General features: G+C 37.5%; 1 protein-coding gene across 1 annotated transcript in view; it reads right to left on the bottom strand.

The window, feature by feature from the left end:
- LOC120633459 overlaps positions 1-12,815 on the bottom strand; it is a 28,135-nt gene that overhangs the window by 540 nt on the left and 14,780 nt on the right. The window contains exons 10-18 of the mRNA XM_039903668.1: positions 11,390-11,522; positions 11,139-11,193; positions 9,583-9,695; positions 7,907-8,050; positions 6,012-6,212; positions 3,647-3,745; positions 2,442-2,582; positions 1,463-1,675; positions 345-477 (exon numbers count right to left, since the gene is read on the bottom strand). Of these exons, the coding sequence (XP_039759602.1) occupies positions 345-477; positions 1,463-1,675; positions 2,442-2,582; positions 3,647-3,745; positions 6,012-6,212; positions 7,907-8,050; positions 9,583-9,695; positions 11,139-11,193; positions 11,390-11,522 (1,232 nt within the window). The remainder of the gene's footprint in view (positions 1-344; positions 478-1,462; positions 1,676-2,441; positions 2,583-3,646; positions 3,746-6,011; positions 6,213-7,906; positions 8,051-9,582; positions 9,696-11,138; positions 11,194-11,389; positions 11,523-12,815) is intronic.

The raw sequence follows: 12,815 nt of genomic DNA, 5'->3' as shown, positions 1-12,815 counted from the left end.
TTTTACATGTGATGTTATCTGATTTCATTCAGTAAATCTTTTCATCCAAATCCGTTCAGCCGTTTTTGCGTTATTGAATAACAAAATTTGTTATTCAATAACGCAAAATAATAATAACAATAAATAAATAATAACATTTAATGTTTGTTACGCAATAATGCAAAAATAATGTTTGTTGTTGTTGATGTCCACACTTTCACATTTATTATATGAGTAGGATTAGCATTTCGATTTCACAGATAAGTTTCAGAGTCACTTGTTAACGTAAATCTAAAGCCTGTGGAGTAATATTACAGTTTTTACACGTTGTATATGATAAGCCAATGGTCGCAATGTGTAGTTACCAGTGAAAGCTCCAGCAGTGGCCCCTTCCTCATCGACCTTGACGAAGGCCTCCTGGAAGCCGCGAGCTACAGCCACACCCTGGCCCTTGACTATACCTGGTGCTGCCTCCTCGAAGATGCGTGACACGCCCACCTGTTGTTAAAGGGTTGGGATGAAAAGTTAAATGGTACCCAGATCCATATCTCCCGTGAGAGAGAACGACTGTGGTTTAAAGACATTATTTAAATTTTAAATTAGGTCTAAGAAATTAATACGCTGAAGATAATCCTGATGAAAAGTGAATGAATAAATATCAACTAATAAATTGTACACTAAATAGAACAATTACAGATACATATTTAAATAGGTGTCAAACTTAATAAATTGCAATGTTTCATTCTAGTTAACGTCTATCCCTATCCCTACTAATATTATAAATGTGAAAGTTTGTTTGTTACGCTTTCACGCAAAAAATTCTCAACAGATCCTCATTAAACTTTGTACACATATTCTTGGAAGTCTTAGAAGGATATTTTTGATCCCGAAATTAAGCTCGGTTCCTTTAAGAGAGGGGATAAGTGTTTGACGATTTTACACCACAACTCCGACAAATTATAACCGATTTAAATAATTTTTTTTTGTACTATAGAGGTTATTATATGTGTTTAATTGTGCCCAAACTTTGTGTAGATTTGATGAATGTGGTTGGAGATAGAGGACAGAACTCCTCAGCGGACAGCAGCAAACCCCTCACTTAAGGCTTAGCGATACTGAATACTTTAAATGTTTTTAGATCTACAACAAAATTTAATGCCACATCAAAAAACAAAATCAAACGCAGACGAAGTCGCGGGCAATAGCTAGTATAGGATAAAAAGGCGTAAGATTATTAATTCGGCATTGGTCCTATGACGTATCACGTATGAGAACCATGGCTTAGATACTTGGCAAAGCACATGCTGCAATTTCCGGAGAGTGAGTTCAAATCTTGCTCTTTCTGAGTTTTTATTATGCATTTTAAAATCATTATTAAACATTATATTATTTACGTCACACATTGTGACGAAACAAACTCTTGATGAGTTGGTTTCGTCACAATGTGTAATTGGCAAGAGAAATATAAAGTGTAATTTTTTACCTTCGGCAGAAGTTCGTTGAGGTTCAGCTTGGATTTGATCTCGAATTTTGGCATATCGAGGTTGACGTCAGCGCCGGCTGGGTACATACTGAACACGTCTCCTAAGAGGCCCTTGTCGGCCAGCTTATTCACCATTTGAGGAAGACCGTCGACTTCATTGGGCAAAAACACGACCATTCGGAACTGTGACTCTTTGTAGGGCAGTTCCACCAACTGTAAATAGAACGAGCAAATAAGATCTCGTTCATCCAACTATCTCATTATAATACTTATGTGATTGTATAGCATTGAGCGCTTTTTGTGTGAACAAAAATCATGAAACTCGCGTTATTGTCACCCCACGCTTCCCATGAGCTATATGTATTATTTTATTTCTTTAATCTAGTTTAAGTATTAGTATGTATTTTTTTTTTATTATGCACAACCTGCAGTCTGTTGTCTTCTTGTTTTCCTTATCGTAAGGTTGCCTGGCAGAGATCGCTACTAGGCGATAAGGCCGCCTTTTGTATACTCCTTCAGTCTGTTTTTATTTTATCCTTCTTCTGTTTTTTTTTGTGTGCAAATAAATAAATAAAAATGTATACTCTGTATTTAGATATGTAAATAGATTTAGTTTTCACTGTTACACGTGGTCCCGCGTGCTTTTTTACTTATTAAAGTAAAAACCAAGCGAACCAGGTGATGAGAAGAAAACCATCAGGTTTAAACAGAACAAAGCCTCGCAGCACCTGCAAGGAATCCTGCAAAGTGCCGCCATCTGCCAAGTGTACATCAACATGAGGCGTCGGTTTGACGTCTCATGTGTCTGTAATTACAACGGCAATCACGCCCTTCAGATTTCTGCTGTGTTCCGGACACAGCCTACTGCTAAGCGGCAGAAATAAGCACTACGGTATTGCTTCCTCGGACGAGCTGTCACATAAAGCTGTCCTAGTGCTTTTGGTATATCGATTTGATATAAATCCCGATAGATACGTACCCTGGCTCCCAACTCTTTACTCTCATGGTAGTAAAGTGACTGTTGAAGGTGCATCATCGGCTTCTGGACGGTGTTGGAGCTGTCCAGGTGGAATTCTTTGTCCTTGGTCTCGCTGGCGTTGAACGGTACGTGCCAATGGCCCTGGGTAGGAAAATGATGATATTCAGTCTAAAAGGAGCTGCTGAGCAGAACTGCAGAAGTAGATATTGTAAATGTTTGAACTTGGATGTAAATATCACTTAATTAAGAAAATACATAAACCGTGTAGGTACACGACTAATATTGAAGCATCAAACACCACTCCAATTTAGTAGTGTTTCTCGAACAAACAGTTATTCACTTCATACAATTTGGCAGATGACAGTAATTATTTAATTACCATAAAATGAAAAAATGGGAAAAAGTTTGTGACCTAGCAACATTCGAAAGTTCTCTTGTCAAATGAGACGGGCGCGGGGCGTTTTCACTGTTTTATCAAGTAAAGTTTTATCGATAGAAAAAAAAATTAAACGCGAATACAATTGTGAATTTGCACTATTTTCTATATCTAGGTATATTTATAATTATTTTATGATTGAATAAAATATACTATATACTTATGCCGGGATAAGTATTTTTTTGGATGTTTTAAATTTAATTAAAGCAACAAAAAAATGCAAAACAAAAATGTCGAAATGGAAAAGTTTACAGAGTGACCATCTAGCATTTTAGGTCGGCTTTTAGTTTGCAACGGTCATGTCACCTCAGGCAGGACTCTGTAGACACATGTACCACATGTATAATTTCATGATATGAAACCTGCATTTACCGAAAGGCACACATATCCTAAAAAACTAACTAAAAACTCACCGAACACTTATCGGTGAGTTAAATTTTTCGTCAAATTTAGTTAACATGTCGCTTTGTCAATGCTATGTGCACTTGTAATCGACGTGCATATCAGTCGACGTCTCAGTGTGTATGCTATATTTAAAAACGTATTATGTGCGTGTTGTTAGTGCTCCTAATAAATAAATATCCTCCGTATAAGTAATATATTTTGCTATCTTTAGATATGAAATAATAGAATAAGCCTTACGGTGTTTATACACGTCTCAAGTTCCTATAAGACGCTATTGTGGATGATAATCAATAGATTGTGACAGGTTATAAAGGTCACTGTTAAATAAATATATCTTACTAATCCCATGAAAAGATCCTCTTACCTGGAAGAAGATGACGTTCAGAAGAGCAACAGCCGCCGCTGGGTCGATGTCGCTTTCAGACACAGGCTTAGCGATCTTACCAGCTGTATTCCTTGCAGACTGCAATCACATAACAACATAATAATACCCAAATCTCGTTTTTGACGTGACAACGTCTTATAATTCGATGGAGCCGGCTGCACGCACGAAAAAACATGATTATGACGGCGTTACCTCGCTCTGAGGCGTTTCATTCAAGGCTTGAAGTGCAAGCGTGGAACGAGCGACAAAGAGGCACAGTCGGCCTCCGAGTTCGACATCTGTCTCTCTCCTACTTGAGTGAGCGATGCGTCCGCGTGGACAGCTTCTAAACAATAATACATTTACATGTTTTCGGCAAGGATGAAGTGCAGTGAAAAGTAAATGTGGTGTCAATTGTTTTTAGCAACGATAATATCTATCAAACAAATAAAATTAAAATTTTCTTTTGAAAAATGCAACCATTCCATCAGTATTTTCTTACGACGTTGTCACGTTCAACTACCGTCAGTAAGCCGACTTTACAGACAACCAATTTTTTTTTTTAATTTTTTTTGCGGGCATTATTCAAATAACACTGGACGCATCGCATCAGCAATTTCCCATTTCGGACGATCAATATATTATTTTATAGTTTTTTTTTATTCCACTACAAGTTAGCCCTTGAAGGCGATCTCACAGGAAAGTAAGTGATGATGCAGTTTAAGACGGTAACGGGCTAACCTGTTATTATGGAAGTCACACCGTAACGTTCATTGGGTGAGCGATACGTTTTTGTCGGTAGGTTTACACCAGCAGATGAGATTACGGTCAAGGGCAAACTATTAGTGGAATAAAAAAAAAACTCTAGGGCCCCTTAGATTTAAGGACCCTATCCTGCCAAGCTCTAGGATAACAACGCCTCTGTTTCTAATAACTATTTGTAACGAAAAACTTTTCCTCAATAGTTGGTTTTCCTGGTATCGTTCTAAACATTTTTGTTATCTCTTAGTGCGGCACTTACCTACTTAGTAACAATCCGAATTACGTAACTGAATTTACTTGGTAGCCTACATTGATCTGCTGTTATTGTATGTGTTCCAAAACAAAGCTCTTATCTTAGTTTTTAATTGTTAGCTTATTTATTATTATATGTTAATTAATCATGACCACAGACATGAAAATGTAACATGTTAAGGTCAACGATAGATACTCGTATTTAAACAAATTAGCAACTTAGGTACCTAGGTATCTAACGTCAATTTAAATAATTAAAAACAAGTGCGAATCAAAGACTTAATTAAGTTGTAATATAGCATATAATTCTATAAATATATATTTTTCTCTTTTAATATTTATCATATTAGTTATTAACGGTCGATTGGCGCAGTGGGCGGCGACCCTGCTTTCTGAGTCCAAGGCCTTGGGTTCGATTCCCACGACTGGAAAATGTTTGTGTCATGAACATGAATGTTTTTCAGTGTCATGTATGTGTAAATATTAAGTAATTATGTATATCATTCATAAAAATATTCGTCAGTCATCTTATAGTACCCATAACACAAGCTACGCTTACTTTGGGGCTACTTATTGTCGTAGTATATTTATATTATATTTATTTATATTAATAGTATGTATGTACTTTAGTGTGTAAATTTATGTATTGTTTTGTTGTAATTGCGATTTCCCGTTTACACTACTACCCCCTACTGCGATCACCAACCCGCCTGCCCTGAGGTGATTATGGCAAACCCCTCCCGTTAGTCCAACAGTAGACTTTTATAGGCTTTTCATGATATTAACGTACGACAAATTGCGATCTCCAACTCGATCAGTCCACACTGTCAGTGGCGTGCACTTCATACACACACAAATGCACTGCCTACCCAAAAATTTATATATGACTAGTATAAGAAGAGAATTTATGCCGTTTTATACAATTTTCCTGCTGTATACCATGGCAAGAAACCCAGTGTACGCCACTGACTGTCGCACCACAAATCACTCAATCGCACAATGATTTCGAGACTGAGGTCTGTGACCTAGAAAGCCTTAGCTCTGACTTTACGTACTTAAGAGTTAAGTTACTTCGAATTTTATAATATTGGCGTGACCCACATTATAACTTTTGATAAGTTAATCATCGCCATCAGCTCAGAACGAGAAAAGCAAGGGTCAATTGACTGACGCATAGTCGATGAAAAAGTATCAGGTATGCAGGTTTCTTCACGAGGTTTTCCTTAATTGTTAAAGAAAGTGAAATATAATTCCATATCAAAGTTTTACGCGAAAGGAATCATATCCTAAACTTGAGAATCTTAAATGTGCAATTTTTTTTTTTTTTCTTTAATGGTCACAATTCACTTACCCATTGGTTCATGGCATCAGCTGCCGCTTTGACATCCCCAAAGTTAATGTTTTCGACCTCACTGCGATAGGAGCGGGCCGTGCTCATGAACCCGTCTTGCAATGCGAGCTTGTCGGACACGAACACTTTGTTGGCCAGGGTCAGGAAGTTTCTGTCCATTGAGCCGAATCTTTGGCTGAGCTGGACGTAGGAACTCTCGAGCTGTGGGCATAAAAGGGTTTTAAATAAAAGGAACCTACATACTTGGAATAATTATTGTTGAAAATACACGCAGCTTTAGCGGTACGTTACGATGACTGGCATGAATTTAGTCTTTTTATCTGTCCAACTCTCTCTCTTTCTTACAAGAAAACAATATCCTTGGACTTACTTAGTCCTTACTTCAGCCTTGCCAACATAGCCTAGACCTCACCTTTGTAACGTACCTACCACAGCCACAATAAGGCGGCAAAACGTAGCGTTGACTTCAGGAAGGGCCCAGATCGATATTTAAACAGATAACAGAACAGGAGATCGATCCAGGGAACATCGTGTCTAATAAACCAGTTTATTAGTCACGATGTTCCCTGGATCGATCTCCTTAAAGCCAGAAATACGGTCATAGGATTTCATACAATGAACTGTCTGTCAGAAAGATATCAGGGTAACTGTAAAGGAATGCGAAGAAACGCGGAACTCAATCTTTGTATCACTGATCCAAAAGAGACTTTCAAGATCAAATAGTTTAAATAGAACTTTGGTTGGATGTTTAAATCCTCGAAAATTTAGAGAGAAGTGGGATAGTTTTTACCGCGACAAAACTAAGTTTCTACATTTTTTTGTCAGTTACGTAGGAGGACATTCCGCGCGAAGCAGGAAAACAAAACAAAATTTAATTTTAATATCTCACGGTTAGTGACATACTATAATAATGACTATTGTAATAAATAACAAGTGATGCTGAATCCTTACCATAGGCTGATATGTGTAGCTTATTTTTAACTTCGTATTTGTCTGAACGAAATTGTAAGCATATGCCAGCAGTTTTTAAAATTAATAATATGAAAAAGACCTAAATGATCTCTTGTTCTTACTTCTGAAACATAAAGTCTATATGTTTGTTGCAAGTACTACCGGTTCGGGATCCCTATTCTACAGAGAATAAACCCGGGCAAGAAAGTCAATAGTTATCTACTGTTTTCTAATATCAACATTTTACAATTTAGTTAACATCTTGTGAGAGATGAAAGCGACTGCCTCAGAAAAAGCTAGTCATTGAAAAGTTAACTGTATGGTTACTATGAATTCGTTTCTCTAACTCTGCATAAGTTATAGAATGGTGGCAACTGGTGGCTGGTGGACTATGCTGGGAGTATCTCTCCTATCATAAATGAGTAGGAGAACTAGAGTTAGATACCTTATATTTAAGGATAACTCTAGTTCTTCCGACAAAGTTCAGCGAGTTGCGACGCTGAAGTGGCAATTGGTGGGGCACGTAGCTCAGAGAATGGACGGACGTTGGGGTCTCAAGGTGCTGGATTGATGACCACACCAGTTCTGTTCGATGTCCAACGAGGTGGACAGACAACAAGCAAGTAAGAGAGCGTAAAAGCGTAATCCAGCAATTGATGCCAACTCTTGAGCTGATGATGATGATTTTTATGCATTGATGCTGGAAACAAGAGGCTCAGGCCCGTGGATTTTGGGACTCCCTAGGTCGAGCAGTAATGTCAACTAATTGAACTGATGATGTTGATGAATTGATACTGGGAACAAGCAGGCCAGGACCCCATGTATTTTGGGACTCCCTACAGAAAGTGTACGTCAAGCAGTTATGCCAATTTCTTGAGCTGATGGTGATAATGACTGGTAGGCAGTTAATATACTGGCCTACCTGAGATGGAGCTATTTCTCACCTGTCTATAATCTGAAGCTCCAAGGTATCTGATGATTTCATCTCTGTTCTCGCCCTCAGAGCCGGAAGCGTAGAGTGAGAGTAGAGTCAAAACTCCCAGCGGGGATGCGATGACATTCTTTTCTGATGCACCATTATAGGTTTCCTGTTAAAGAGTAACGATATGTTTTTAAATAATGGATGGAACCAAGCATTACTTGCGGTACAGTAATTTTATAAAATGGGTAAATAATTTAACTTTTGGTAACATTAATTTTATTAAATTGACTCGCGACTTTATCCTCGTATACCTAAGTCAATTTTAAAATGTAGACATATTCGGTCGTGAACTTTTTTTAGAACTTGGTGATAGGTACGTGATTTTATCGAAACTTTAACCGTTTACGCAGCGCACTCAGCGGTAGTTCAAAAAGGAAAAAAACTCCGACTTTGAAATATTCTTCATTGTGCAATGCTCCTATTGCTATTTACTTGAAAATAATATATAGCCTTTCTCGATATATGGGCTATCCAACACTGAACAAATCGGAAGAGTAAATCCTGAGATCATCGCATTCAAGTAAACACACAAACTCTTCAGCCTTACATACTAGATAGATAAGTATTATGACGAATATGCTAATAATAATTTTTATATAGCTAGCCGTTAGTACGTAGCCGTAACTGTAGCCGTTGCTCACTTTCTTTATCGGCATTACGATTTTTACAAATCCCGTGCTTGCCTCTTATTTTCCTGGGATAAAAAGTACTCTCCGTCCATTCAACTAACTCTATGCTAAAAATCGTTCGGTTAACGATAAGGATTAATTAAGAGTTATAATAATCAAAATTATATTAGATTGATTGGCTATGACATTGTGTCGGTGGTTACTTTGATATAATTACGAGTGCATTGATATAGTTTCGATACACTTCAATCTTGCCCGACACTCATACGATCTAAAGACACCTCGCAGTGTCCTTAGCTTACCTTATCACTTGCTAAAGTCCATAATAAACTCAAATTAGAGTCAAAAAAGTTCAATCAGTGGAATTTAATTTAAATCACTTTTGGAACGATAAGTATTTGTGTTAATACTGGCTACTATTGAGTCCTTACTAATATTGTTATTATTGTTTATTGTTTAGACAGCCGGTAGGCGCAGTGGGCAGCGACCCTGCTTTCTGAGTAATAGGCCGTGGGTTCGATTTCGACAACTGGAAAATGTTTGTGTCATCATCATCATCAGCCTATTGACATCCCACTGCTGGGCTTAGGCCTCGTCTCTCATAGCAGAGACGGGTTTAGAGCATAGACCCACCACGCTGCTCCAATGCGGGTTGGGGGGCTATGAACTTTAATGTTTTTCAGTGTCTGGGTGTTTATTTGTATATTATATTATATTCATCAGCTATCTTAGTACCCATAACACAAGCTACGCTGACTTTGGGGCACGATGTCAAATTCAATTTAAATTCAAAAATATTTTATTCATGTAGACCTTATCACAGGCACTTATGAAGCTAATGTGTTACCACTAATGTTAGGTGATGGTGATAACTGCATTCGTTAACTTAAAACTAAAGCTAGGAGGGTTCCAAACGCGCCCTGGTCTAAGAAGAGCCCACAACAAACTTAGCCAGGTTTTTTCGTAGTAGTATATGATAATTGTAGGTTATTGTAAAGATTATTCCAACCTTTAGAAGTTTCATAGAAGCGATGTCAACTGTATCGCCTAATGCAGTTCTAGTGTATGACGGAAATACGAAGTCGTCAAACATCCGGGAGTGTGCTACGCCGGCCGTAGCGACTGCAATAATAAAAAAAAAATTGACAAGTGCATATTCAATAACATGAACAATGATAGTAAAATGGACTTAAAATAGTTATAACGACACCACATCATCTATATCATCAACATGTAAACCTCATATACAGGGCACGGGGGTCCCACAATGTGAAAGGGTTAAGGCCGTAGTCCACCACGCTGGCCCAGTGCAGATAGATGGCCACACACCTTTGAGAACACCATGGGAAACTCTAAGGCATAAAGGTTTCCTCACGTTATTTTCCTTCACCGTTGGAGCAAGTGATATTTAGTACTTTCAATTGCTTTAAACGATGGAAAATAATTGCGAAGAAAAACGTGCTTCTAGTTAGAAGCACGTTTTTCTTAGAAAGTTATTACGATTTTGAGATAAAACAAAAAATACTATACCTATTGGTCGACTTTACTCAATATATAGATACTTTTAATTTTTTGTTATTTCTAAAAAATGTAGGTAAGCGAACTTTTATCCTTATCCTCGTCCTAACTAATGTAATGAATACAAAAGTGTACTTGTTTGTTAGTACCTTCTTCACACTTTAACTAAGCAAGCTATAAACTTGATTTTACGCTTAGTTAAGAGTACATTTTATCCCAGAAAAACAACCCGTCTCTACGGGAGTTCTAACAAATCCAAATAAACAGGAACAAAGAAGGCGCACAACTTAACATAAAGCATAAAATATAAGGTCAATATTAACAATAACGTAAAATAGGCTTATGCGTGGTCTAATAGACCCCCCTGATTACCCCCGGATCAGAAGTGCACATTAGATTGGGCCAGGTAATCCCCAGAGAACACACCCCCAATCTCATAATTTAATTCATCAAAAATTACAAAACGCAAATTGCATACGCATTGAAATCGAATACAGCAAAAATAATTTTATAATTAAGGTGTTATTATAATTTGCATGCCATAGAATGGCAGATTGTAGCACGTAACTTGTTATGTTTTAGTATAAGATCAAATTTGTTAACCTGCAATCACGCAAATAAAGATTTGAATTTGAATTTGAATTTGAATAAAACAGATCTGGCGGGTAATTCCGTAGTTCAAGCAAAACACTAACTTCAGCTTTATTAAATACATTTATTTCTAATATATATTTGTTTTATAAATATAACGAAAAATAAACTATGTAAATCAAAAATGTCTTCGAAACCACCGCAGCGAGGCACAGTTCCTAAGATGCTGGCAGCATTGCCCCTTTGGATGGCCAAACTAATTCGTTGACCAAGGTAACTGCCCGCTCTAGGATCACCGGTAGACTCGATAACCCTTTTCGATAATTCTTTGAAAAGAGCTCGTGCATCCGGACCCCACGGTCCCAATGTCACAAAAATGCTTCAGCTTTATCATCAGTTCATTTAAATAGATAAGGTGGTTTCGATATTGGTACCTACTCTATGAGGAAAACTTACCCAGTAATAGCAGATTAATTTTATACATGTTGCTGTTCCGAATGATCAAATCCAACTAGCAAATAACTTGGGAATCACTCCTCTATATAATGTTGCTTTATTATGATTTGATTTTAATTTAAATGACGACCATTGATAAGAAATTAAAGCGATGTAAATAACTAGCTAGTCAGTTAAATTCGTCCGTAGGTATAGGTCATTAAAGTTAATAGTTACTTAATCGATTCACACATGTTAGGGTACCTACTCACAGGTAAATTGTTGCAGAGATCGATTGCAAGCAGATCGCAGCAATTTATCGCATCAATATTGCCGTCCACACCAGTGCAATCTTCCGGAAGATTCGGTATGCGTATCACGATGCGTAGCGCTTGCACGAGTTTTCTATGATATATATAGTTTTCTATGATGTATAATCATAGAAAACTCGTGTAAGTAGAATGCTCCAGAGCTATCTAGTAAGTTTAATGGTAGTTGTATTGTATTTTGATGAATTTAAAATGCATATGAAAGTTTTCGGAAGCGACAGAATTTGAACCTGCGACTCTCTAGCAATCGCGGCCTAAGCGTTATAACCAATTGAGCTACGGCTCTCCGCTACCGTCGACGCCGAAATTAGTATAATATGCCTTTTACGTCAGTCTTATAGCGACTGTATTTTATTTAGCAATGGTCTTGACAGGGCCTCATGTATATTTACGTTATTCTAAAGTTTATATACATGTTGTTGTATATAAAAGCATGTGAATAAATGAATACCTACTGACAGTACTGAGTCCTGACCGATATTATTAATGCGAAACTAAGCAACCATTCAACTTGTTTTATGGCATAGTGTGAAAAGGACAGAGAATAACATAGGATACTTTTGGCAGCCGATTGGCGCAGTGGGCAGCGACCCAAAGCTTCGAAGGTTCGAATCCCACAACTGGAGAATGTTTGTATGATGAACATGAATGTTTTTCAGTGTCAGGGTGTTTATCAGTATATTAAAGTATTTATGTATATTATTAACAAAAATATTCACCAGTCATCTTAGTACCCATAACACAAGCTACACTTTGGCGCTAGATGGCGATGCGTGTATTGTCGCAGTATATTTATTATTATTATTTAATTTCTATCATTTATTGAAAACATTTTTTTTTTTTTTATAGTACAAAAACACTATTAAAAATATATAAAAAAAACACTCCTCTGCTTGCGGGACTTTTAAGTACCGAAGCAACCGGCGGTCAGGGCTCCAACCTCCTCACAATACGTGACCTTTGATCGCACAACCAAGCGAAATCTTCTTCGTAAGATGTTGGTTGGAACAATAACTCGACTCAACACTCCACTTTGCGGTAATCTCGTGAGTAAGGTCCATCAGGTTTTCAGCTTTCATCATCATTTTATGTGGAATAGTAATGTAAACAATGATTGCACGGCGCACTGATCGATCGACTGTCAGTGATAATCGTTGGATCCCAGTAGAACAATGCACTGCTATTTTCAAGAACTCACTCGGGGTCATTACTATAGTGTGGTATCTCAAAATCGATAAGGCTTTACTGAAGAGCAAGTTAGTCGATTATCCTGGCTACATGATTATGTCTGTGCAAGTATTCGCCGTTAGCCAGATAAGAACACCCAGAAACCTTTTCCCTCCCCAGGGCGCTCGACATATGTCTAGAG

This window comes from Pararge aegeria, chromosome 21, assembly GCF_905163445.1.
Source record: "Pararge aegeria chromosome 21, ilParAegt1.1, whole genome shotgun sequence".
In the NCBI taxonomy this organism is placed as follows: domain Eukaryota; kingdom Metazoa; phylum Arthropoda; class Insecta; order Lepidoptera; family Nymphalidae; genus Pararge; species Pararge aegeria.
This window is presented reverse-complemented; position numbering and strand designations above follow the sequence as displayed.